Source organism: Plectropomus leopardus, chromosome 12, assembly GCF_026936395.1.
Source record: "Plectropomus leopardus strain MGB_pleo_1.0 chromosome 12, ASM2693639v1, whole genome shotgun sequence".
Taxonomy (NCBI): domain Eukaryota; kingdom Metazoa; phylum Chordata; class Actinopteri; order Perciformes; family Serranidae; genus Plectropomus; species Plectropomus leopardus.
The window spans coordinates 22,365,547-22,392,717 of NC_142187.1; the positions used below are offsets into that span (position 1 = coordinate 22,365,547).

The 27,171-nt window shown below is 41.1% G+C and overlaps 1 protein-coding gene across 9 annotated transcripts in view; it reads left to right on the forward strand.

The window, feature by feature from the left end:
• Positions 1-27,171, forward strand: part of kmt2cb (lysine (K)-specific methyltransferase 2Cb) — a 90,415-nt gene that overhangs the window by 33,630 nt on the left and 29,614 nt on the right. For 5 of the 9 annotated variants that reach the window (XM_042497366.2, XM_088085531.1, XM_088085530.1 and 2 more), the window contains exons 11-29: positions 2,750-2,925; positions 3,121-3,494; positions 7,067-7,144; positions 7,439-8,157; positions 10,336-10,458; positions 13,203-13,319; positions 13,708-13,812; positions 14,820-14,924; positions 15,042-15,223; positions 17,107-17,271; positions 17,378-17,484; positions 17,697-17,768; positions 17,910-18,122; positions 19,666-19,785; positions 20,080-20,205; positions 20,331-20,461; positions 22,296-22,488; positions 25,079-25,171; positions 25,457-25,504. In XM_042497366.2, coding sequence (XP_042353300.2) covers positions 2,750-2,925; positions 3,121-3,494; positions 7,067-7,144; positions 7,439-8,157; positions 10,336-10,458; positions 13,203-13,319; positions 13,708-13,812; positions 14,820-14,924; positions 15,042-15,223; positions 17,107-17,271; positions 17,378-17,484; positions 17,697-17,768; positions 17,910-18,122; positions 19,666-19,785; positions 20,080-20,205; positions 20,331-20,461; positions 22,296-22,488; positions 25,079-25,171; positions 25,457-25,504 — 3,247 coding nt within the window. The remainder of the gene's footprint in view (positions 1-2,749; positions 2,926-3,120; positions 3,495-7,066; positions 7,145-7,438; positions 8,158-10,335; positions 10,459-13,202; positions 13,320-13,707; positions 13,813-14,819; positions 14,925-15,041; positions 15,224-17,106; positions 17,272-17,377; positions 17,485-17,696; positions 17,769-17,909; positions 18,123-19,665; positions 19,786-20,079; positions 20,206-20,330; positions 20,462-22,295; positions 22,489-25,078; positions 25,172-25,456; positions 25,505-27,171) is intronic. The other 4 variants (XM_042497367.2, XM_088085532.1, XM_088085536.1 and 1 more) reach the window with 4 other exon arrangements.

Below are 27,171 nucleotides of genomic sequence, written 5' to 3' on the forward strand. Positions count from 1 at the left end.
GTCAAGGTCAGACATTTTAGGGGTCATATACATTAGAAAAACACTTTTTTACTGAAAGGGGCCTTTAAAACAAAAACGGTTTAATGTGGTTATTTATTCCACTATTGGAGTGCCAACCTATGGTTTCCACCAGTGGAATTTTACAGTTGCAACACAATATTCCCATTGTAGACATTAATATTCAATAGAAACATATTCAAGATATAAATCTTTGCTCTGGCACAGTGTAAAATGTCTACCACCTTCGAGAATATGACTTTGGTGGTTTATGTTTGCACTTCCTGTGGTACAGAAATGACTCATACCAGCTGATCTTTTAAAGGCTTCAGTTCAGCCTCTGTGCGGTTAAGATAACGTGATGTGTATGTGTGTGTACATGTGTGTGCATGTTAATCACACGCATCCCTTAGTGCAGCCCCACCCCTCATCCTCCAGCAGTGCAAATGCTATGCTTGTCACTCAGGCGGCAGGTTAACACACCAACAGCTCTCTGCAGCAGTCGGAGGAGGCTGTGGTAATAGAGCCAGCAGGTGATGAAAGGTCTTTACACTTGGCTTCTCTGTCTGACTCAGCATAGGAGGAACACAACCCACTCACATCCTTGGCACTCGCTTCTCCTGGGTGCCCGCCTCCAACCCGTCCCCTCTCACACGGTAGTTTTGTTCTGAGTCGTCTGACTGAAGTAGAGATCAATGAGGAATTAGTCATTGTTCTAGGTTCAATGCTCTGTCCTGTTCCTCCATCATGTACGAGCAGCAGAATTGCAGGCTGTGCTTGAGACAAAAGCTTACTTGAGCTGAGTGGCTAGCTAATCTACTAAGCTGCAAAATCACTATATTTGCAAAATTATTCACTTCTGCTTAAAATTTCATGAACAAGCTTTGTGACCATGTCTCGTGGAAAAGATGGAGAACAAAAATTAAGACCACTGTCACTATCTGCGTCCATGCCGGGGACAACCATGGCATTATGTTATCGGGTTATCTGTACGTATGTACGCTCATTCCTGTAAACATGATCTCAAGAACGCCTTGGGTAAATTCAAATTTGGCACAAATGTCCACTTGGACTAAAGGATGAACTGATTGGACTTGGATGGTCAAAGATCACTGTGAGCTCACAAAACATATTTTTGGCCTTAGCTCAAGAATTCAATCCTTGTTACAAAATTTCATGTAAATGTCTCATAGAATAAAACGATTAAGAGATGACATTTTATATCCAAAAGGTCAAAAGTCAGTTTCACTGGCATCATAATATTCTGGAAAAACACTTTTCTGGCAATTATTTGACATCAAAATTTAGGAACAGAAGGGGAGACATTTGGTCAGATACTGAATTGATGACACCAATCTTGGGTTCAGTGTTTAAGATTTGAAGCATTGTCAGCTGGCATGGCTACAGTTGAGTCTGATCGATGTATGGATGCAAACTGCAACTTGAGCATGAGGTGGTAATTCTAGTTTATCATAAAGACTTTAAAAAGTAGTTTTTCCAGGTATAAATGAGATTGCTTTAGTATCGAAATTGAAGCCCCATCCAGTATGTGTTTTTATAATATTTTTGATGCTGTACCAAATGTCCAAAACCTAAAAAATGGAAAAAAAATCCTTAAACAAAATCCTCAATTTTACATAAAGTGATAAGCCGCATTGTGAGATAGTCTTTTTTGCTGAGTCTGACTGCATTCAAATGTTTGTTTTGTTTTGAATGTCAACATATAAGGAACATAAGGAATTAAGCTTTAAACTATTTGGTACAACCCTAATGTTTTTGCATAATTGGGTTTCATAGAGTATTTAGCCCAAAGTAGCTGTATTTTAAAATGTGTAATACATTTTAATTGTGTTGGATAGCTGACTTTCCTAGTTAATATTTTGCAAAGTCTAATGATGTTTTGTGTTTGAAAAGCAGTTGTGAGCAGGGAGATTATGTCAAAATTTAGGCAGCCTGTTTCCATTCCTAGCATGAGCAAGATACGAAAGTCCACATGCAGTTTTAAATGAACAGCTGCACTTCTGAAGCATGCTGCTGAAATAGAAGCCAAATGGCCACTTTTTTTTTTTTTTTTTTACTCCATGCAGCTCTGCTTGCTGGTGCATGCTGTCAGTGTCGATATTTCATCAAAAATTCTGGCTGCCATTAATTTGCGTGTGCCACTCTGACATTCTGTCACTCACAAAACTGAGCTCAGTGTTTACGTGATTTTTGAAAAGCAGCGGGACTTTTGTCCACTCGTGTACCCAGAAAATAAGAGATTGCAAATGAAATGGGCTTTAAATTACTGATACCTATCCATTAAAAAAAAATATATATATGTTTATGGTGAAGCAAAAAATAAAAAGTTCATAAATATGTCCCACCCATGTTTTGATTATTGACAACCTGCTTTAAATTCAAGTGTCGGCGATTTGCATACCCAGAGCCTGATTAACATCATGCCAACATTTTAAAAGTTTTATTCTTTTTGGCATTTATTAAATACTGGTTAGTGTATATGATCCATCTGATTAGAAAATTGTCTTCTAAATCCATTTAATCGGGGCCTAAAAATACTCATGTTATTTTTTAGTCATACTCCCCGGCTCTACCTCAAAATTTTGCTGGAAAAGAGTCATGGTTAAATATACTCACATTCGTTGTAGGCCTGGACAGGTTCCATGCTTGTTTCCCATCCCTTTAGTGCCAAATTTATACAGCAGCAACACTGTATTGAGTCTGAATGGCTTTCAATGGCTTTGCTCCTCAGAACTGCAGAGTATGCATCCAATGTGGAACACGAACCAGCGGGCAATGGCACCACACCAGCCTGCTGTGTGAGAACTGCATCCAAAACCAGGACCCTGCTCTGTGCTGTTCTATGTGTGCCTGCATCCTGGACCCCGAGCATCACAAAGACTTACTCTTCTGCCAGACTTGTAAGAGGTAAGGCACATTTATTTATAACTCACTGCAAGCACTTCAAATGCACTTGCATTTTGCCTTTGTTTTAATTCCTGTGGCAATTTAATGTTCCCTGGTAACATGAAGGGAAACCACAGTAATTAATATGTCAAATTCTGGGATTTCACAGAGATCCCTGTCGAATAATCTCCTAAAATTCCTTTGCACTCCTTTCAGATGGCTACACCTGGAGTGCGAGCGTCAGAACTCAGGCCAAGCAGAAATCCACCCCAGAGAGGACTATGTTTGTTCCAACTGCAAGTCTCCTGCTGCAGAGCAGGCGCTACAGGCAGAGGATATGGACACCGGCCCAGAGCTCAGCCCTCAGCCAGCCTCCATGCACACAGACTCTGAGACTGGACTACAGCTGGCTCAAAAGCACACGGACCTAGAACCTGGCACTCAGCGGTCTCCTAAAATGCACAATGACCCCAAACCGGAATTACTTGCTGTTCCATTGCACTCAGATCCAGAGCCTGTACAGGCTACCGTCCAGGAGGAGAAGCTGGCCACGTCAGCCCCGAAGCCTGGTGGGTCTTTGTTCCAAAAAGGTTAGATTAAACACAGAAGGATGGCTGCTCTGATCTCCTTCCTTGTGTTATCTTTAAATCTTGAAGTCTTTATTTTCCTCACTGCCCAAGTCTTCCCTCCTGAGACCTAATCTACTTCATCAGCATATTAATCATGCCTTGTGTTCGCAAGGACAAGCCGAGCAATGCTACTCTTTTGATGATACAAAATCATACGCAGAAGCACCAGGTTATACTATCGAAAATGAAAGAGAATCTTTGTAGTCGAGGGTTCATTTACTCAGCCTCTAGCCATGCAAAACAGTTGAAAGTTTTGGCCGCGCAACACGAAATTGGGCCGTAGTGTGTCAGCGCTGATGAAGTTTTGAAAGTCGCAGTTGTTGCAGATGAAAGGATTTGGAGTTGTTTGGACTAAGACCAGAGAGAGGCGCCACTTCTTTTATGTGTAGGATTTTCTGAGGACTCCCCAATAACCAGATGGTGTCCTACTAGCGACAGATTAAAGTGACTCCTTTGTCTTTGTAAGTCTGTGTTTTGAAAATTAGAAGTACTTTGTTTCTCCCTCCTGTCTCCTGGGGCTGTAGCTTGGGCTACTAATCTATGTAAATGAGAAATTGATGCTTGAGAGCGCTTATTTCTTCAAAATTTCACTTTAATGCATAGCCAAGTGAAACTATGTAGAGTGACTTGAGGCAGCGATGGGCACTTGAGTTGGCTTCTTACACTACTAAGAATCAGCTTTACATTTGACTTGCAGTTTTTCTGTATCAACCTCAGTCTGAGGCAGACTTGTTAAATACCAAGCAGAGGGAGAGGTTGTGAAGTCACTGTCACGATTTCTGATGTCTGTCATATCCCTGTGTGCATGCTTGCCTGCAACAGGTGTGTGTGACACAAAATCAGAACACAGTGAGCTGTGTCAGTCATTTAGTGGCTTCAGTGAGATTCAGACTATGAATTACGGCCATTGGGTTTTTAGAGACTGTCTGCAAAATTTAGAATGATATGTTTTCTCTACCTAAAAATATTGTGATATTGCAATATCGCCCAGCCCTAGTGTTATGCTTCTGTATGAATGCTCTGAAAGTTGCATACAGAACCTTTTAATAGTGGTTCCTCGACACACTATGAGACTAATTAAAAAGCCATATTGTTTTCACTTCAGAACCAGCATGGAGATTTGAGAATTGACTCAAATTTACACCCCAAGGTTTTTTGAGCATGAGTTTTATCAAGCCAGATTACATTTAGTACAAGAAGCACCATTACCTTGGTAAACCCTGTGCTTCGCAACATCTGTCTATTGTTTCTGCTGGTCACGGTGCTCCTGTGATTCATTGTGGTGCAAGCTGTACCAACGCTTTCAATTACATGATGCTGGTATCTGCCTGCATGAAGCTCAGGGCTGCATCTCCACTTCGTGTGAGTTCTGCCAGCAGCGGAGCCGAGTGGAGTGGAGTACAAGGCAAATTAACGGTGAGCTGGGGATGCCAGTGGTAGCAACGCTGCCCACTCTGTCTAGACAGCAGACTCCACTGGCAGGAGAGAATGGATAGGAGTAGCATGATGGTGATGATATTAGATCCCCTGTCTGCAAACCTGCCTCGGAGCTACGCTGGCTCATTCATGACTGCTCAGCACAGCAGCGTGCTTGCTCTGCTCTGCATGCACATGTGCTCTTATTTTACTAGCTTTTTGCTGTGGTCATGAACTGCCTCATCATTGGATTTATCTGGCAAAGCGATGCTTCTCCCACTGTGGTTTTAAAGACTTGTTGGGTGATCTGTGTATTGATTTAAGAGAAGCTTTAGGAGATTTATGTCAAGCCCTTTAAAATAAGACTTGGTCAAGTTTTGCTTTTTTTTTTTCAGTTAACATGTTATAATGGTCTCTTACCCTTGGAGTAATTGTTAGTGATTTTTAGTTGAAGCCAGAAAACAGTTAGAATTTTATCTTATTTTTTGCATTGCATTTGATATTCCAGCCCCAAATAAAAGGAGGAAAATTATTTAAAATGCGGTGAAATTTACTTAGACGTCTTTAGATTTGTTTTATTTTTTGACTTTGTGACATCATGGCTATGCTGCCAACGACGCTTACATGTAATGTAATTAAAGTCATTAACCAGAGCTGTTTATCACCTGCCAGGATTCTCCAGCACTCAGGGTTTAACGGCAGGCTTAACGTGACTCAACTGACAGATGCTGTTAGATCCATCCTGCAACTGCAAGTTAGACCCGACTTAATGCCCCTGCTGCATTAATCAAAGCCGCGTATTTATCTTAACCATCACCTCATTCACTGTAGGAGATATAGGAAGCAGGGTGCTAATATGAATGAGAATGTGTGTTCAGCTTGGTCAATAGTTGAAGGCTGGAGATGGTTGGAGGCCCCATCTCCTAATTGACTTTCTGGCATCGGCACCGGATGAGCACCTGCAAGCTGCACAGTCATGAGCCCAGAGCACACAGACCCTGGGATGTTGGTTGTCATGGTTACTCCCTTCCCTGGCAGAGATGCTTAGCAGGTGCATGCGTGTGTCAGGATCAGTGTGACATGGGAACTTGTGGATTGAAATGGTGGGCTCCTCGTTAAGACTAGGCTATCTGTACGGTCAGAGGCTGTCTGGCAGAATATTGGCTCGATGTGTGGATGCCTGATAGCCAGGAATGACTAGTTCTATTCATGCCAGACTAGTCAAATGCATTGATGTCTTTAATACGAAAACCAAATGGAGAGAGAGAGGAAAGGAGACTCTACAAGCCCAAATGGAGAGAGAGGGTAGGAGACACTAGATTAATACTAAAATAGCGTATAAAGGCCTGCCTCATTGTCTTTTTATGCATCGTGACTGCTTGTTACTCGAAAGCCACTCCTTTTCAGTAACACTTCTGTCACATCCTTTTCAAGGCTAATGCAACATTAAATCTGAGCAGTGAAATTAATGTTGCTGCCATGCATAATGTATAACGTTTTTTACTCTTTTTAACATTGAAGCATAGAGAATTCCCTTTTCCATTTATTGGCTCAAAAGATAATTGGTGATCTGCAACACTAGGTTTTAGCAAAGGATGCCAGTTCAGATTTTTTTTGTAACAGATAGCCGTCCCTTGTTAATCACATTAGGCATTAACCAACAAAAGGTGGTGGTGAACATGACTTTTTAATTTTTTTTATTTTTGGAAATTGGTAACATCTTATTTTATTGCAGAGCTGCACACAGTGTTCAGTGCCTCCTTTCTCTCACTCTCTCTCTTCTTATTATCATGACACTACTGCTGTGGGAGTGTGAGCTCTGCGCCAGGGAAGTTCAAGGTTTAATACATTCATTTATTTTTGGTGGCCCGCCATGATTAGAACATCTGCTGCCACAAATAGATTTTCTATTTTTGGAGCTAGACCATTAATAAGGAGCGCTTTGGAAAATATCTATACCATTCCCTAATATTTCCCTATTGTCTACTTAATTTATTATCTTACCACTTCTTCTTTAATATGTTCACAATGTCTCTAGAATTAGTTATCTCTATTAAAGAACAGATATCAGTTTCTTTTTATATAATCATTTTGATAATGAATCTTCTCTCTTTTAGAAGTCTCGGTGGGAGCAGACGTTGAGAAGCAGGTTACTGAACCCTCTGTCAACAAAATCCTAACAGAATTCAAACTAGGTTTGTACACACAATCTTCATTATGGAACCTCATATAGACTTGCATTAATGTAACAGTGATTAGTGTTTTAAAGTTTGTGTTGGTGTGAATAAATTGTGAGCATAACAACTGTTATAATGCTGCGTAAACATTGTTCACAGGTAGTATTAGACAAAGCCCCGTGCCGAACGTATGGCGCATACCGAACTGAAAGCCCTGCCCCACATGTTTCGTGATGAATGCATGTACTGTTACACCCCTAGGACATGATGTTAAGCTCTGTTCTTCATACTACTGTGTATTTTCTCCTCCAGAAACGAAACCAGCAGCAAGAGCCCAGCTTACTACAGAGAGTCCTGCGTCTTCAGCGACTCTCAGCCAAGAGTCTGAGTCTTTTCCAGCCCAGCTCTCCACCGAGGCACTACAGACACAGGATACAACATCGCAGATCAAACCAGCAAAGACAGAGGCCTGCCCCGAGCAGGGCATGGCCAACCCTAGCACAAAGGATTTTAAGGCCATCATCTCAACCACCAAAGAACCAAGTACTGCATCAGTACCTTTCACGGACCAACCAATGGAAGTTTCCCTACCCCAGCCTTCAGGTATGGATGTAGTCAGGGCTTCATTCCTGGAAACTGCTCCAGAAGAACTTAACAAGGAGAGGATGGAGGGTATTTTTCACAGGAACCTGGCAGAGACTGTTAAGCCCTCAGCCTCCAGTACATCAGAGGAGATGTACGCTACACCAGAGAGCAAGCCCAATCTGTCTTTCCCCAGCCTGCCTTCAGAGGAGAAACCACTCAAGACATCTGTGGAAAGGTTGGCAGAAATGGTTTCCTCTCCTTGCCACTCCTCCCCTCTGGCCCGAGGGACCTCTCCCAGAGAGCCACCCCAGACCATACCTTCACTGGGTGACCACAACAGTGTAATACCCACCACCACCCTCATACCACTCACTCCTAAGATTGGAATGGGAAAGCCAGCCATCTCAAAGAGGAAGTTTTCTCCCGGGAGGCCACGGGTGAAACAGGTAAGAACTTGAATATCAAGTTACAGAAGCCACTGGTTCGGTTTGTGTCGGGCTTGTGGTGCTCACACTCTTAAATGGTGTGTGTGTATGTAACAGGGTTGGGTACCAAAACCTGTTCCCATATGACCGGTACCTACCAGACCAAATCATGCAGATTTCGATGCCTCATTTCAGTGCCAGATTGTGTGAGTAGCGAGACAGAGAGCGGGCGCGAGTGAGAAAGATAGAGAGCGAGCGTGCTTGTGTGACAGTGATCGAGGGACTGCAGCGAGCCGAGCAGAGAGTATGAAGTTAAGTATAAGTGCAGCGTACAAACAGTGAAGGGGGTTAGCACCAAAGTTACCAAGCTAACTTAGGCTCCCAAGCTGCCTTAAGGTGGCCTGTTAAGGTGGACCAGCTGTTTCTAGTCTCAGCCACTCCTGACAGATAATAGAGAAATGGCTTTCTGCTGAATCTCTCCCAAGTTATTGAGGCAATTGCAGATTCCAAGATCGAAATTTATTTTGCTGTTAGTAATCCTGTGTCATTTAGTGTTCAATTATTGTAGTTGGGTTCATTTTTTTCATAAACTGAATTTGATAATAACGCTTTGTATTATAGATATAATGTATATGTTTAAGTATTGTTTAAACTGTTAAGTATACTCTAACAGTTTCAAGTTTAAATTTGCCTTTGCAATAAAAAAAGGGCTTTCTTGAGTGTCATTAACTGTCTTGTGCATTATGTTTTTTTAAAAAGATTTGATTCTGGCACCATCTAGGCACCAGTATCATTTTAAAAATTATCGTCTTAGCACCAGTATTGGGGAAAAAAAAAACAAATGATACCCAACCCTAGTGTGTAAGTGTCTTGTGGGCTCTTTGCCATAAAGGTGGATTAGGTTTTTTGGAGGAACTTGGTTACTTTAAGCGGCTTATATTGTTTATGATAAGTTCTTCAGTCATATTATAATTTTTCTCTTCAGTCAAGTAATACCTTGCAAGCATAGCAGGAGGAAAACGTGGCGAAAGATGCTCTCTCTGTATTCCCTGTGCCCTTTTCACATGTTTGTGCACCATGTGACTAGTTTGTTACAGTTTTCATCCTGAGCTCAGTTTAAGTATTTATTATTTCTAGTAGGAATTGTGTTTTGTTTTGGGGTTCTTTTGCAAAAACACCCTTTCCTGAGAGTCCCCACCATATTCCATCTCAGTCACCATCAGTCATCCATGTTCATCTCATGTCCACATTACACATGTGTACCACCTTAATGTGCCATTGAGGATGAGCATTCATCAAGTCACAAATTTCAGTGATCATTTCCATTTCAACATCCCAGTTAGCTCCCTCTTACTCCATCAACGGTAGTGGGTCACTAGTGACTGTGAAAAAACTTTTAGTATCCTAATATTAGTGTCCTAATGTCATTTAAACAAATGGATTATAATAGAGACACTGAATGTAGACTCTCTCAGGCAAATAATAATGGGAATAGAATCACCCCCATGGCTATAATATATTATGAATGATGCTGATGAGGGTAGATTAATTTAGTTAGCAAAATGTGTTTTTTCCCCCAGATATAGCCCATCTTTTAAATAAACATTATATGGCTCAAACTAATTTGTTACACACGGCCTGGGGGGAATCTATTCCAGAAATTTGAATGTTGCTCCTCTTTAGTTCGGCATGCTTTTGTCTGATTGCACTCATGTGCTGCCGTGCTGACGCAATTCCTCTTGTTTTGTCAACATGCCAAGCATACGCGGTTGTCATGACGAGAGGTTGCAGGGCCTCTTTGCTGCTGTATGGTGCCGTGATGCCCCGACCAATTATGCTATGTGAAATGCAACTAACAGAATTGTGCTCTCCAGTTTTGCTTTTACAAATAGTCTATTACAAACATGCCTCTTTAACTTGTATGCATGAAAACTCTAAGGATTAGCTTTAACACAGACTGTAACCTTATAACTTGTTCATATTTTGGCACAGTAAATGCTTTCTAATCCTGTAGCCCTGCATAGATGGATGCGTATCAAGTAGTTCCCAATCGGCTACATTAGAAGCTCACTACATCTCTCTCTAACATCTTTCTTTGTATGTTTTGTTTCTTCGCTGGCTTTGTTTTTAAGTTGCTGCATTTTGTCGCCCTCCTCCCTCCCTCTCTCTCACTCTCTCACCCGCCCCCCCTTACCTTAGGGTGCATGGAGCCCCCATAGCAGTGTGAGCTCCCCCTTGTCCTGGTCGCCAGACCAGCCAGAGGGGTGGGACGTCCCAAAGACCAGGCAGTCCTCTGGCAGCCCCGGCTGGAGCATCAGAGTGGTAAATACTGTGGCGCACTAGAGACGGCAGGGCAGCAGCTGCCCTCTGTTAGCCCTCTGTTTACCCTAGTGACGCACACTCCCCGAGTGTTCCTGAATGTCACTGTGATGTATAGCGTAGCTTGCTCTAACAATTACCAGCGCCTTACAGTGAGAAGAGGAGATTCATAGAAGAATGGCCACGCTAATGACTTTATGAAGTGGAACCGAAATACATAGCTATATTGAAAATGGGCTTTGCTGTTGAATTGAGAGATCAAAGTTACGAAGCAATAAGCCTTCAACAGTCTATGTATTCGGCTAATAATTTTTACTAATGAATGAATGTGCCCCGTCTCCTCTTTGTTAGCCGTGCTCTGCTGTGCTCTCTTATTTTCTGTCATTTTAAACCTGTTCAAGTGTTTATTTATATATTTCTCTTCACTGACTATGTGAAAAGTCTGTGGCAGTTGGTTGCCATGGTGACTGTCATTACTCTTCGCAAGGCTGGGTGAGGGTTAATTTGTGGGCTGTGGCTGGCGTCCAGTCCAGGTTAAACACCACTGAACAGTGTGCCTGTCAGGGGGAACAGTGGATGGGAGGGGCCTCCGTTTGGGATCAGTGTCAAATGTGGGGTAACTGGAAAGGGATTTTGGGGGTAGGAGCTCAAAGATTCAGTTAGACTTAAGTTTGACAGTCATGATTAGACAGAAGCCTCTAGTTGGAAATGTGCTAACGGCACAATGGATCTCGCATCTCTAGAACAACAGCTTAGAGGCCTTTTCTCTCTCTTACTTACTCTTGTCTGTCAGAAATTGTAGCCTACCTCTGAAATAACAGTAATTTCCATGAACTATCAAAGTGTCAGGTTGATTGTTTTTTTTCCTCCCTCCTAAGTATTTGCACAATGTTCACATTTAAGTTTTTTTTAAAAGTAAGATTTCTAATTTAGTCTTTACCCCTTTTGCCAGGAATGAAGCCATAGAAATGTCAACATAAATATTTGAATTTATTAAGTAAATCACCTATCATGCACGTTGTACTGGTATATGAACATCACCACAGAATGACATTGCCTTTCTAAAACTGAATGAACATCGCTCTTCCTGTTGTAGAGTCAAGAATATGCAGACCTAAAAGCTAAAGTGGGAATGGTGAAAGGCTTTTTTTAAAGGAATAGTTGTTCCAAAATCAATATTGCATTTCTCCTCTTACCTGCAGTACTTCTTATCAATCTAGATTGTTTTGGTGTGAATTGTGAAGTGTGGGAGATGAATGCCTTCACTGGAATATAATGGTACTAGATGGCACTCAGCTTGTGGTTCTCAAAACGCCGAGAAAATATTTTTTTTTTAAACTGAACAGCATTGTCTCTTTTCAGAAATAATGACCTGATTCCTTAAGATAATCCACAGACCGTTTTGTAAGAGGGCTTTCACACCAGAGCTGTTTGGTCTGCTTTAAACAGACCAGAGTTCGTATCCTTGGATAGTCCGCTTCGTTTAGGGAGGTGTGAAAGCTCATCCGAATCCTGGTGCGGACCAAACAAGCGAACTCTGGTCCGCCTGAAAACGTGGGTCTTGGTTCGCTTGCAAATGAACCCTGTTGCAGTTCGCTTACACTGGGAAATGCAAACAGACGATCCAGCGAACAAAAGAGAGGAGGTGAAGTAGAATGGCAGTGCATTTTGGGTAGACAACATTACGTAACAATTAGATTTGAAAGGTTTGAGCACCAAAGTAAAAACAAAAACCCAAGACTGCAAAAATTTGGTGATGCTCCACTGTTTTGTTGTGAACAAGCTGGCTGAAGGGGATGTATTTACGTTTTTGGTCCTGGCCAATCGATGAGCCGGGTTTTCTTCTTCCTCATGCTTTTTTTCTTCCTGGTCAGTGTTTGTTTCGGGAAATACCGCCCCAAACAAGCAACTGCTGTAACTGCATGACGTTGTCCAGGAGGTTTGGTCCGCTTTCAAATGTGCGGTGTGAAAGTGAACCAAACCAAATGAATGTGTGGAATTTTTCGGCATTCCCCGCCCAATCAAACCAAGTCCCCCGAACTATCCTGGTGTCAAAGTGCCCTAAAATTACTATTTTCTTTCTACAGAACTACACCAACAACGCATTACAGCGTAGAAAGAAACGTGCATCTACTCAACGACGAGAGGCTCGTGACAGCATGAAATGTAAACATTAATGGCGTCATCCTTGGCTGAGCTGTGACGTAAGCTAGCTCAGTGGTATTCAGCGAGCTAGCAGTTTCACACGCACCTTCTGTGCAGTGATATGGTTGGCCGGTGTAACTCGGTATAAAGAAAAAAGTTCCTACATGAAACTGCTCACAACAAGGACTGTGAACTGGGTCAGAATTTCTGGAAAAAAAAACATTGCTGTTGAGTTTATTAAATAATTTTTTGGGGCGCTTTGAGCACCACAAGCTGAGTGCCATCTAGTTCTATTATATTGGAGAGAAGGCAGACGTCTCTCCTGCTGATATTTCCTGCATTCTGCAACTCAGACTAAAACAATCTAGATCAATGAATAGTGCTACACGTAAGGAAAATATGGATTTTTGTGTAAACTGTCAGCTTAGTAAACTATGACTTGAACAATTCAGCGTGTGCAAGAGAGAAACTTGCAAACAAGTGGAGCTTTCAGCTTGGTTGTCGAGGAGAGGTCATTGTCCCATTGTTCCCCTACAATGTGTCTGTATCCATTCCTTAGATGCGGTGCTGCGCATTTTCTGATTTTTATCTTTTCTCCACAGGGTCGAGGCTCAGGCTTCCCTGGGAGAAGGAGGCCCAGAGGAGCGGGTCTGTCAGGTAGAGCTGGACGTGGGAGGGCCAGAGGAAAGAATGGAGCGAGTCCCAGCATCAACCCTGGGGTATGTACTATTAGCTGGGCGAGATCTCGACATCTCTGGCAAATATTGCACTCTATGCAAAGCAGTGTTTGTTTTCCCTCCAGCTGAAGACATTGATGATGTCTTATAAGCAGCATTAATAATAACAACAGAGTAATCGGCTTACAGTTTAATTTTACGGTAAAGGCTGCATATTTTTTGTGGTCCATTTCCTCAATACATCCAAATGATGACTCAGCAACTATGAATAATAGATAGTACTAGCTGATCGTAACTGTTCTCCTATAGTTGGCGTATCCTAAAATGAGTCATATTACTTCTTTTGACTGTGGATACTGATAGTGAAAAAAATGATATTGTTTATGTCATCACAGCATTGTTTATGTTTATTTTGTGTGTTTCTTCACAGATCACCACAATAGAAACACCATATCCAGTCAAGGAGGAGGAGGAGAACGCCATGCATAACACAGTGGTTATATTCTCCAGCAATGACAGCTTCACGCTAAAACAGGTTATTGTTCATTTAATAATTATGTGTGTTGCTGCTATATTTCATTTTGAGTCTCATCTGTGATTTTTTCCATTCACTTAGATAGCCTGAAATTAAATCTGTGCTTAAAGACCTCTCCCACTGGAGATCATTAAGTCCTGTGGAGATACTGCCAACTGCCTGCAGGAAACTCAGTTGATTATTTAACACAGGAACATATTGGAATTTTATTGTTTCTTACTTTCTGCTGTGAGAGATTTTGCATTGAAATTAACTTTGTAAAGAATAACTGACATCAGGGTTCATCAAGGTTTCAAAGACAGCAGTAACTATGAAGTTAACAGTGTGGGATAGCATCAAAATACGGTATTGTTCGAGAATAATTATTCAAGGGCATGAATAGGATTTGGCTGTTCAGTGCAGTTATTGGACTATTTATGCCTCTTTTACACATAGAGTTTGAGAGTTTGAACAGCGTTGATTGAGACGTCCAGGATAAAAGGGGCATTCATTTAAAATAGGAATCACAACAATTTTGATTCACTTAGGGACTGGGAGGTTATATTTTGTGACATGGTATCAATTCTCAAAAACACGATCAATTTTTGATTTTTTCACAATTATTTTCTTAATTCCTTTACATAAAGAACCCTGCAAGCACTCTTATTTTGTTTTTTTTACTGATAGGTAACTATTTATTTGCTCCGATTGCACAAAAAGCAAGGCCTTAATGTTTGATGTTACAGGGACTGTGATAAATACAATTCAAGTTCCCACTATTCAATGGTGGTGTGTTCTTTTTTTCTATGACAGTTTTCCTAAAGTTATGTTTTTAAAAACTGCTGTGTATCCCCTTGCTCACAATACTGCAGTATATTGGTTCATATTCCCTGCATTGTGATGTGTTTCACCAGATTGTTGCCCAGTACACAGCCCTATTATTAAGGTACCAACCCCTGATTGGCCCAAGTGAAATTAAACTGCTTTATTGAAATGGGATAACTCACAATGTCTTATTTCCCTTTTAGGACATGTGTGTGGTGTGTGGGAGTTTTGGCCTCGGTGCAGAGGGCCGTCTTTTAGCTTGTGCTCAGTGTGGCCAGTGCTACCATCCATTCTGTGTTGGCATAAAGGTACATTTATTATTTAGCGATTACACTGCGCACACACACTATTCTTAAGCACATAGAAGAAATATCATCCTGTCATACGCAGGCCCACATATTAACGACTCACGGGTGCTTCCACAGATCACCAAGGTGGTGCTGAGTAAAGGTTGGCGTTGTCTGGAGTGTACAGTGTGCGAGGCCTGTGGCCAGGCCACAGATCCTGGTCGCTTGCTGCTGTGTGACGACTGTGACATCAGCTATCATACCTACTGCCTGGACCCTCCACTGCAAAACGTGCCCAAGGACAGCTGGAAGTGCAAATGGTGAGTACATTTACGATGACCTCTGCCAAATTAGCTTCAAACTTTCTTTTAAAGGCATACTAAACAGGAAATGTCTGTGACTGTTTGTAAACACAGTTTTCAAACTTGGCCCCTCCTCTCTACATGTGCATTGTACATACACTGCAAGCAACTATTTCTAGGAACGTCACGTTTGTTGTAAAGGAAAAGACGATACTTTCGCAAGCTAAGTAAGCTAACCGCCAAAACAGGAGAACTCTGAGTAGCTCCTTATCTCCATCCTCATCTGTGCTCGCCAGCGAAAGTAAAAGTGAAAGCCAAACCCAGATTTGCCCTCGTTTCCGATCAAATTTGTCTGTTTGGCATTTCGCCCAAGCGGGAATCTAAAAAATGAAGCCAGTGCAGAAGTGCCAAAAATTGCAATTCATCAAATAGCCAATTGAGACACCCATGTTAAAATGCCCAACTATATAGTAGAAATAAACATGTTTACAGCCTGGTACAAAAAACAGTTTGGGGTTTATTTACAGGTCTATGGTTTTACCTCACAAAATTCCCTTTTTTTAGCACTGTGTTTGTGATTTTTCTTTGCTTTCTCTCAAATGTATGCCGCATAAGTTCTGGCACCTGGTCTGTACCTTTTAAGAAAGTCCCGAACTCACCTTTCTACTTTTATTGACTGAGGGCCATATGGCAGAAGCATCCCGATCATAGCAAAATATAAAGAAATACAGGCAGTGGGCAGAGTCTCTGCAGATAATTACACAACCTACCTTCTAGTGGGTCATAAGCAGTGCTGTAGTGGAGGGTTTACAGGGTATGCCTACCTTTTTTTCTGGCTGTTTACGGTGTTCCCACACATCATCCGAAAAGCTACTGTAATATATAAGAGAGTATACCCACTTCCTCCCTGGTAACCTACTCATCTACTTTGTAGTACACCCACCATACCACTCCACCACTGGTCAGAAGTGTTGATTGAGAGGGATTTATTTGTATGAGTTTAAAGACAAATCTGCCACAAATAGTTGATTGAGTTTATTTATTCTGTGTGACCACTGCAACCATGACACAGTGTCTTACCCCCGGTGTTAACTTAGTTGACGTTACTTGTTTCACCATGTTAGGATGTTAGGAGCTGCATGCTAGTCTCTGTGAGACGAAAAGAGATTGACTGTAACACAAACCTATTGTGCTGTTGGTATTGGGAAGAAAGGTCCTTTCTGTTTATATTCTTGATCCACTTCTGATGAACATCTTGGTCTTCTGCACACCCAGGGAATCTATGTAAACTGTATTGTCTCAGACAACAGCACTCTGAATGAAGTCTGCCACAACTGTTGTAGCAGCTGAGAACTGCACAGGTTCTTCACAAACTCAAAGACATCGTTTTCAAAGTAGCGCTACCCAGAAAGTAAAGGCAAAAGTAGACAATTGTATACTTCTCAATACAGCTTGCATTCAAACATACTTGCAGGAGTCATAGTCCTACATACTAAACCTTTGAATTAGATTTTAATTGTTACATTTACTAAAAGCATGAAACAAAAGCATATTTTACTGTTGTTGGTTTTCAGGCAACTTGGGCAATTTACCACATTCTACCTCCTCCAGACCAATAAATATCTCTCCTCTTATTCAGTTTGAAAATCAGCCCAAAAATTTGGTATTTTTTACACTATACAAAGGCATGAAAAGTGAATGCCTTGAATATTTTTTACAGAGCAGGAACAAACTGAATTCAAGAATCCTTATAAAACTTTCAACAAACAGCAAAGAATTTCATATTTGCAGCATGTGGGCGGTGAAGCGAGTAGGCAGGAGTTTTGCAGCACAGTTAATCTGCATTATCCTCTTTGAAGTAACCTGGGTAGAATGACCTCTGTCCTCCCTGTCTCCTGCAGGTGTGTGTCCTGTACCCAGTGTGGTGCCACTACTCCAGGCCTAAGGTGTGAGTGGCAGAATAATTACACCCAGTGTGCCCCCTGTGCCAGCCTTGCAACATGCCCCATCTGCCTGGTGGACTACAGTGAAGGCACCGTAATTGTGCAGTGCCGCCAATGTGACAGGTGTGCAGTGTTTCTACAAAACCTGTCGGCTCAGGAGAACAGGTCTCTACTCATTTTTATTTTTTTTAACATAATTGGCTCTTATCTAAACCTCCTCTATCCACAGATGGTTCCATGCGTCTTGTCAGGGTCTCCATTCAGATGAAGATGTGGAAAAAGCTGCAGACAGCAGCTTCGACTGCACAATGTGCCGAGCTTTCAAGACCACTAAAGGTGGGATCACAGTGATAGTGTGTGTGTGTGTGTGTGTGTGTGTGTGTGCGCGCGCGCGTGTGTGTGCGCGTGCATGCATGTGTGTGTACATCTGTGCGTGTACGTGTGTGTGCGTGCATCAGCTGTACAGTGAATAGACTCAGCTATTGACATTTGATCCTCCTGTTTGTAATGTTTGTTTTAAATGGCTTTTGTGTTCTGTGCTGCTGCAGTTGTGACCAAGGCCAGAGACGCCATTGAGCCTGTAGTTATGACGCAGATTGTCACAAAGGCTAGAGAAATGGGTAAGTTCAGAGATTTAAAATCAGTGGATTATAAAATGGCAACATAAAAAAAAAAGTATTTCTCTTGAGAAGATGGTGATTTGATTTAAATTTATGTACATGCTTGTTCTCACTGTGATTGTTATTTTTTGGTTTTCTCAGATCTGTCAAGGACCTACACCCAGGATGGTGTTTGTTTGACAGAGTCGGGACTTTGCCAGCTCCAGAGCTTGTCCGCAACAGCGTCTCGGCGCAGGAAACCCAAGCCAAAGCTGAAGCTGAAGATCATTAACCAGAACAGTGTGGCAGTGCTTCAGGCTCCTGTAGACCCTCTCTCAGAGCACTCTCGTGATGAAGACATTGAGGACAACCGAGGTACTTGTCTCTTCTCACACAAGCTTCCTCTTTCATCTCAGGCTGTTTATTAAAGGCCTTCAGTGCAGTACTGACTGGGACTATCAGTATTGGCTTTTGTGACATTAAATGTTTTTCACCATTAAACAGCTGCACAGTTCACACTTAAAATTACTAAGGCTGATCCAGTTCTGATATGTTTGACTGCTAGCTCTGTATTAAGCCTTTAAAATTGGACATCCTGCTGACAGCTGCAGGAGATTGTTAATGGCATGATCCAGTTTAAATAGATCTAAAATAAAAACTATAATAGAGCTTTCATTCTTTTTGCAGCAGAAGGCTAAAGATTCTTTCGTGTGCGTCATCTGGTAATTACATTACATTACCTTACATGTAATGCAAACATGGTTACAACGTGCAGTGTGGCCAGTCTTTCTTTTTAAAGGTCACGGAAGATAGTTGTTTGTATAGTCCTGTATATATATTAATCAGCAGCTGGGAGGTTCATTCTTTGTGAAGCAGAAATCTAAGGTAATCTGTCTTCTGTATTAAAACGTTGTACGCTCAGGCTGAAGTCATTATGTTACCTTACATGTTTCATCTTTTGGATCAATATGTTATGTGGGTTTATGTTGAAAAAAATCATGTCGGCTTTTTAAAAAATGCAGATTTTTTTAAATCCACAATTTTAATACTTGTATCAATATATCAATTATTATGGTTTATTGGCTTACATTACCTGTTAGCTTAGGTCGTACCAATTTTGGGGATATGACTCATTTAAGGATACTCCAAGAAATGACACCACAATAAGCAAAAATACTATTGCAGAGTTCGAAGGTTAAACAGAATGCAGCCTGAGAATCACAGAACCCTTTTTAATGGTTCTCTGCAGTATTTTGTGTGTTGTGCTATATTGCTCTGTTTAATGTCTGTGGAGATTGAAGTCTGAAAGTCTGAAATGGCAGGAAATTTTGGACAAGATGAATGGACAGATAAACAGAGCAGGGACAAAACGCTGAAGAGTAAAATGCAAATTTGCTTACTATAGTATGCTTGTTGACATTTTTCGTCAGTTTGAATATTGTTATTCGAATGATAGTCACAACTTATTTGGCTTGCTTTCTGAACAGTCTAATGTTTTTTAAGCTCCACAGTATGTTTCCATAAATAAAATAAAAGAAATTAGTCCTGCTTCACATAATCAATGCCAGTTGATTAAAAAAGACTGCCATGATATGCCCCAGTATGATCCAGATGGTACGCATGGGATACTTCTAATTAGGTGAAATAACATCAGTGTATCTCTTACTTACACATATGAAATGCTTTCTCCAAGTAAGAGTTGGGGGGGAAAAAACGACTTAGTGCATTACAAAATAAAAGTCTCAGTGGAAGTGACGTCCTCTGTAATGGAACTGGTGAACTTAATTTCAATCAGGCTAATGTCCTGCCACTGAGTGCGGTTCAGATAGAATTGACCCTGGCGCTGTTGAGGGGCCTGGCCGGGGTGTTCTCTGCCGCAGGGCTGTCACTCATCATCAATGCTCTCTCCCTCCTTCAGAGGCGGAGCTCCTAGATTGTGAGGCGAAGTCTGACTCGAGCCTGGAGCGAGAGCCAGCAGAAGACGACTCCAAGGGGGCCGACGGCGGCAAGAAGAGGAAGAGGAAACCGTACCGGCCGGGTAGGGCACCTGATTGAAGGAGACAGCTCCTCTGAAGCGTAAAATGGTGCAGTACAGGCCCGACGTTGTAGCTGTAGCAAAGCACTGCCATCTCAGGGCCTCTGATGTACGCAGGGCTCTATCTAGTGTTTCTGAGCCTTCATGCTGAAAGCACAGGACAATTAATAGAACCATGTAATCAAATCAATGTATCTCAAATCACATCACCTCTGTAATTTTAATGAAAATAGTTTTTTTTTCCTGTTAGTATATTTATTAATAATTGCTGATAAATTAATGACTTCTCCTCTCAAGGAATCGGTGGGTTCATGGTCCGCCAGAGAAGCCGTCCAGGTCAAGGTCCAGGCAAAGCCAAACGATCCCTCTGCAGAAAGGATTCCACTGGCTCCGTGTCAGAGAATCCCTTTGGAAAAGATGAGGGTGTGTACACTAATAATGATAATAATGATGATAATAATACATACACATTTCTCTTACATGAGATCCTCCCCTGATCTTTCATTTTTAGTGTTTTTATGTGATGTCATATTTCTCGTATGTTAAAGGATGGACAGAGGCTCTGCCTGATACTCCTGTGGATGAGACGCCCCCTGGACCAGAGGTCCCAGAAAAAATAAAGAAACGCTACCGAAAGAAGAAAACAAAACTGGAGGAAGCTTTTCCCGCCTACCTGCAGGTCTGTCACCTTTGATAACATACCCTTACTGTTTGACATGAACAGTAAACTGACGCTGTGTATAAACAGAGCAGGAATATAAGATGACATTTTTATATCAGTGTTCAATAAGGGCGTAAATCGCAAGATGTGCCATGGAAAACTCAAAATAAAGGCATTTCTTAAAGACAATATTTATTGATGTTTTTACTTTGCATCAATAATATTGGATCATTGATCATTGAATTGATACATCAATTTAGACCAATGAAGTGTTACACCCCTAGTGTAAAACTACTATATGACCATCCCAGGGATAATCTTCATTTAAAAACATTTTTTTTCTCAGTACACAGTTATCTACATATTATTAGCTATGATAATAATCCACTTTTTTGTTAAATTTTATTTAGCTTGTTTTGCCTACACAGGTACCATATTTTAATCACTGCATAAGTGTTAGAAGATCTACTCCATACAAAATCAGATTGTCCAGTTTTCACCCTGTGAGATCGCTAGTCGCAATCGCAATCTGATCACCTGGGCGGTCAGGCTATGACAAATACAATCTACTAAATTGTTATTAATTTTCATATTAGTAGTATTAGCAAAAGTCAAAATATAATATCGTTCATGAACAATTTTGACCCCTAAGAGACAGATGCTAAAATCAGCAACATAATGCCCAACAGGGTCATGGTCATTAAGTAAAGTGTCTATCTCCTCTGCACTCCGTTCAGTACCAGGGACAGCGCTGCACTGTCTGTTGGGTTGTATCTGTGTGTGCATGTGTCAGTGTTGGTGTTATGTGAGATGCTGATGTGAAACAATGACAGTGCAAGTCAAATTTAATACAACTAATAATAATAATAATAAAACAGTAATGGAAAAAAATAGCCTTTTTTTTGCCTGGACATTGACAAAGGCATCAGCCATTGGCGATTACTCTGACCATAGTTGATCCCCAATTGCATCGTCAATCCACATTACATTTTTGAGACAAGAAAACATTTTTTTGCATCATATGAAAACAGTTTATTTCATCAGTTGTTTCCAAATCTATTTTTCTTTTATTGCTATGCAACCCTCCTGTTCATACGCACAGATTGCTTGGTCTTGTCATGCCGTATCTTCATAAAATGCCTTTTATCTCACCCTTGGGAAGGTTGGGGAATCCAAAGTACATTGCCTGGAAACCACTTACCGAACCTTGGTGCGCGGTGCCCCCTCTGTGAGCTTTTTTGAAAGAAGAACAGCCTAAAGGAAGTCGCTGTGGATGATGCTCGTCTCTGATCATGCTCTGTAAATGGCTCCTGTCTGGGCTGCGAATTGACACACAAAAGCTTAACTGGAGATGACTTCAAGGCTCCTTGTCTCTAGCCAGAATCTCAGTGTCACCTTTTGTTGGCCAAAACATAGATATGCGATGTGCATTAAGACACCGGCAGCTGTCAGCGCTACTCTTTATCCCACCACAGTCTGGGGATGCTCAGTCCAACCTAAAGGTCCAACACAGTGAAGCACATTTCATTAATTATTGAAATAGCAACACGTAGGGCTTTTAATGTCTCGGTGCAGCAGGGAACTGCAGTTACATGTCTTTGAGGATAGTGGATGACTTGTGGGTATAAGTGGTTTGGGGGTGGTAGGTGCTGACAAAAGTGAGGTCAGCAGCAACTGTTAGTTTCAGAGCTTCTCTGTTTCACTTTGGTCAGTTCTCTTGAGCCTTCAATGCGTGCCGTATGATCTCCATGTGACATGGTGTTGTGTTTCCCAAGAATGATATCGAGAAAGGTAAGCTGACAGTTCTTGTGTCAACAGAGAATTGACTGCTGATTTGTGTTGTCATGTTCAGGAGGCATTCTTTGGAAAAGACCTGCTCGACAAAAGCAAGCAGAGCAGACAGCAGGGGGTTGAATCAGGCTTACTAGAAGAGGGGCAAAGCCAAGTGGAGAGAAAACATCCCACCACCAGCTTCCTAGACCCTTCATCAGACCCCCTGCTCAGCGCCTCGGCAACATCCCTTCCCACCAGACCTGCAGCAGCACGTACGTATACACTTAAGTTCTCCAGGACAAGAGATGTAATGATGTAATGATTCACTGATTCAAAGCGGTGAAGTAAATTTTAGATTTGGCCAAATAACTGTGGCTGAAATTAGACCTGGAGAGGAATCAAAGCAGGTATTGGAAAGGGCTGACACAGCAAGGGAACCTTTTATTTTCATTTTGGCATTTTGCATAACAGTGTCTTTTATTTTTATGCATTTCTCCCCCTCATCAGTGTCATCACACAATGAGAGTATTAACCCTTTTCACACAGGAGTAAATGGGTATGACAAACTGAACACATGTTGAAACCACATTTCAACCACTCACAAAACTATGTCAAAGTGTCAAAGGTGAATCTGGTCATTAGTGTTCCCTGACTTATATCTATATCTGCAATTCATCCACTTCAAGAATTACAAAGAATTTCACTCCGTAAGTACCAAATAAAGTGAAGTGTCTGTTCTCTCTGCAAGCTTGCTCTGTCTCGCCTGCACACTCACTCTTTCTCTTGCTCTCTCAACTTTTCTCTCAATCTTACATGAAATGGCCATGCCCCTTGCATTAATCTGAATGAAGTTGTGCAATTTTGTACAGCCAAATAAAACAAGAGCCATGTGCCTGAAAGAGAATAGTAAGAGTTGTTCGATGAGGCTTTTTCTTAATGGAAATTTTATCATAGTCTTTGACAACACTTCAAAGCTGTCCAAAGATTGATTTAGAAAGTTTGCATTGAATGAAAATTGGTGGTGATTTAACATGTTCATTATGCTGATATGACTGCTACTTGTTTGTAGTATACCTACGTAGTGCAACCTCCTATAAAGAAGAAGCACACCCTCAGCCACACAACTTGTCACTGTTTAAACATCAGCTGGTTGAGATTCTACATCATACCTGCTGCCTGCTCTCATTCAAGCATTTTTGGCGCCGCATATTATGCAGCGCACCAACACAGCCAAATGGAGCACAGCCACCAAGTGTTTGACAACACAACACTAACCAACATGGAAGCACAATCAAAATCTCTTACTGAAACGATGTGTACTGTTTAGAAATCAAACTAAACCATCCTACCAGTAGCTAAACACCAACAAGTAGCACCACCCACCCAAATACCATTACGGACCAAGTTTACCCCCTCAGCTTTTCTCGGTGGCAGTGGCCCCCCGTGGCTGGATAATGTGCCATGCCCCACCGCAAAAACCTGGGTTTCTAGGTGGGGTTCCGGTACGTCCCACAGATGCTCGATCAGATTGGGTTCTGGGGAATTTTGAGGTCAGACTGACGCCTTGAGCTCTTTGTCATGTTCCTTCGGCTATTCCTAAGCAGTTTTTGATGTATTGTATGGTGCATTTTCCCTCTGGGGAGAAGCACAGGGGTGTACTTGGTCTGCAACCTTGTGAACCCAGAGTTTTCCAGCAGAACTTGACATGAATAATGTTATTCACTTTACCTGTCAGTGGTTTTAATGCTATGGCTGATGGGAGTATATCTATAATCAAGAGCTGGTCTAATCTCTGTTCTGATTCTAAGTACCTGAACTTGTTCACCTCAGTGCAACAAAACTCTTAAAAGACTTTGGACTTCCTTCTGTATTTGCAACGAGAGGCAAATTACTGAAAAAGACACCTGAATGAGTGACAGCTTAACACTTTGATTAGCAAATAAACAATGACTAAAACTCATGTTCACATATCTAAGAAACAGCATTTTTTTGTCTTAAAAATTAAGTATTACATTTTGTTTCATTTTTTAACTTAAAACAGGTACATTTACATATCAACATATTTTTTCTTTTACCGTCAATTAGCATCACAACTCAGTAAGTAATACGAGAAAAAAGCAGAGAAAAAAGTAATAAAAGAAAAAACAAGTAAAATAAATGAAATGTATCAAGTCTAATTTAAACCATCTTGATGTAAATAAATTTATTTCCATTTAGTTAGTTTTAAGTAGATTTTCTTGATAATAGGCTTGCAGCAGTATACATTGAAATCATAAGCTGTGATATGACAAGTGACAGTTATTCAGTGTACAGATGGTGTGCTGCAGAACGAACGATAGCAGATAAACCTCCATTGTAACAGTGTAAAGAAATGAAACGCTAACCTTGACGACTGTGACCTTGAGACAACAAGAGGGAAATTGTTAAGGGAAAAGACTGAAGCATTGAACTGACTGCACCATGCTGAAGTGAGGAACATCTTGCAGCAACTTTATTAAATGAATCCGCAATGTTTAAAATACAGAACAGTGTTCTCCAACTCCAATATGTTTTAGCATGTTGATATCCCGATATTACAGTTGATATCTTTGGCAGTTATTCTCTGACAGTAGCAGAAATCAGTTAAATAAAATCCTTGGAAGATGCATTTGGTGTAGTACATTTCCAGTCAGAGGCCAGTCAGTTAAGCTGTTGTTTACATACTGTTTCTTCACTTGTTTACTCAAGACTAAATTCATGTGGCATCCAAACAAATGGTTCCAAATCACATTCTCATGTCCGTTCAACATCACCATCAATTATGATTTGTGACGGTTTGGTTTTCTTTCTTTTTTTGTTTCTTCCTTTTCTTCCCATCTACAGAGACATCTGAGGAACCATTAGTTGATCTTTCTGATGTTCTGAACACTGATGCAGACATCTTGGGAATGCTCGGAAAGCCAAGCAGTGACTCTGGTGCGTCTTATATCTCACAGGCAGTCACAGTGGCAAGAATTTATCAATAGTCACCTAGCCGTGGCTGTGTAAAGATCCTTTCCTCCCGGTTCAGAAATTTCCCCAGACAGCCAGTTTATTTTCCTTTCACCACTTAATGATTTTTTTAATGTCACATTCTTTAACAATACTTTTTATTCATCTTTGGTTTTTATCTTTTGTTTGTTTGCATTGTCTGAAGCGTGTTGTGCTTGTTCTGTCTTCACTATTTTTTCACTCATTTTATCTGGTTTTGGGTCCTTGTAGGTCTTGATTTTTGCCCCTTCCAGGTTGACAGCTCACCTCCTCCTTTTGGTAAGGGTGCTATGGCCTGCTAATCCCTTGCTTTAGTGCATTCCTCTCTTAACAGTGTTTGTCTATATTTGAGTGTGCATGTTTATAAGCTGCTTCATACTTAGCTTCTTTTCTCAACCATTCCAAATTGTTTTAACACTCATGAACTGCTAAGTGCTTACCTAACCCAATGCACAGTGTTCACTCAAATGCGTATGGTGTCAGTCTTTGTTCGTGAGCCTCCTGAACCCTTTCACAGTGGTGACATTTTTTAAATGCATTAGAACAAGTTCAAAAGCTGTCTGATTGAATATGTCATCAAGTATGCAAAGAAAACCAACCAAGGACATTTTGGCATTCAAGAAATGAGCAATTTAGAATCAAAAATATTTAGATAACAGGAGCCTTTGGCCAATATCCTTCAGTTCCTAAAGACTGTGAAGGCCTTCTGTTCTCAGTCCTGTGGCTGGATGACAAAAAGCACTGCAGTACATGTTCTTTCTTTGTAAAAACTGCTTTGTTCAGCCTAAGTGCCTTTATATATTTTTTTGTTTTAGTACTAAAATTGCCAATTAATGATTGCATCCAATCTTAAGTAGGTAAAAAGTTTCGGGTTGATGAGTATGGGAGAAATTAAAAGTATAGACAAGCGTACAAATGCAGTTTTTACAGCAAGAAGGCCCAGACACACCAAAGCGACATCAAAGAACTAGTTGAAACAAAGTCTTACCACTGCATCGCCACTTGTAGTCTGTGTCTCGGCCAATAAATTGAACGTGAACACATCGCAAAGACTACAACGAATGGCCAACAAGCGCATACGTTCTGCACCAGCATGAGAGAAAATAACTCCATACCAGCAGGCGGCGGTTGTCTGCATTCACCATTCAAAAAGGGAAACGGACAGGACGCATTCAAGGCGCTAGTTTGCCAGTCAGCACATTAACCAGTCACTTCAGGATATTGCAATGTTGCAATCACATTTCAGTGGCACAGTGAAATTTAACAGACCACTTTAGAACACTGGATACAGATTATTGCATTGAGTAACTGCTGGAGCAAACAAACTATATGAAGTATAAAGTGTCAAACACTGTCAAGCTGTTGGAGGCACACTGGACTCTCCCTCACATGACAGAGAAGCTGCCAGGCACATGGTGGTCTCTGTCATCTGTGTCTGCCTCATCTGTAAAGTAGCCTATTATTCCTGTGGATCACTGTCTTTACATTCAGGTCGGCCCGTTTTACCCTCGTCAACCTCGTGGTTACCTTCTAAATCTTCCTGACTGGCTCTGATGTCTGTAACAAAGAAAACTTCGAACCAGTTTAGGATTTTTTGTAATATTTGTTTTATTTTACACAAATATTGACCCTGAAAATCCATCATATCATGATGAGTGTCCTGTGTAGTTAATTACTTTTTTTTAAATAGAAAATCTTATGATGGAAAAAAATGTCTAAAAATATTGCAATATGCGTCACAATTTTTTAGCAAAGCTGCCTTGAAATCAGGTATTTCGGGCAGCAACAATCACAAAAACAGCATGCAAAATGTTGGAGGGACAGATTGACACATCCCAATGTTGGAAGAACAAATAATATTTACTGAGCTGTGGCGAACAATAACACAATTACGAACAATTTCTGCTGAGAAGCTTAATGGCTCAAAACATAATCTTTTCTAATAT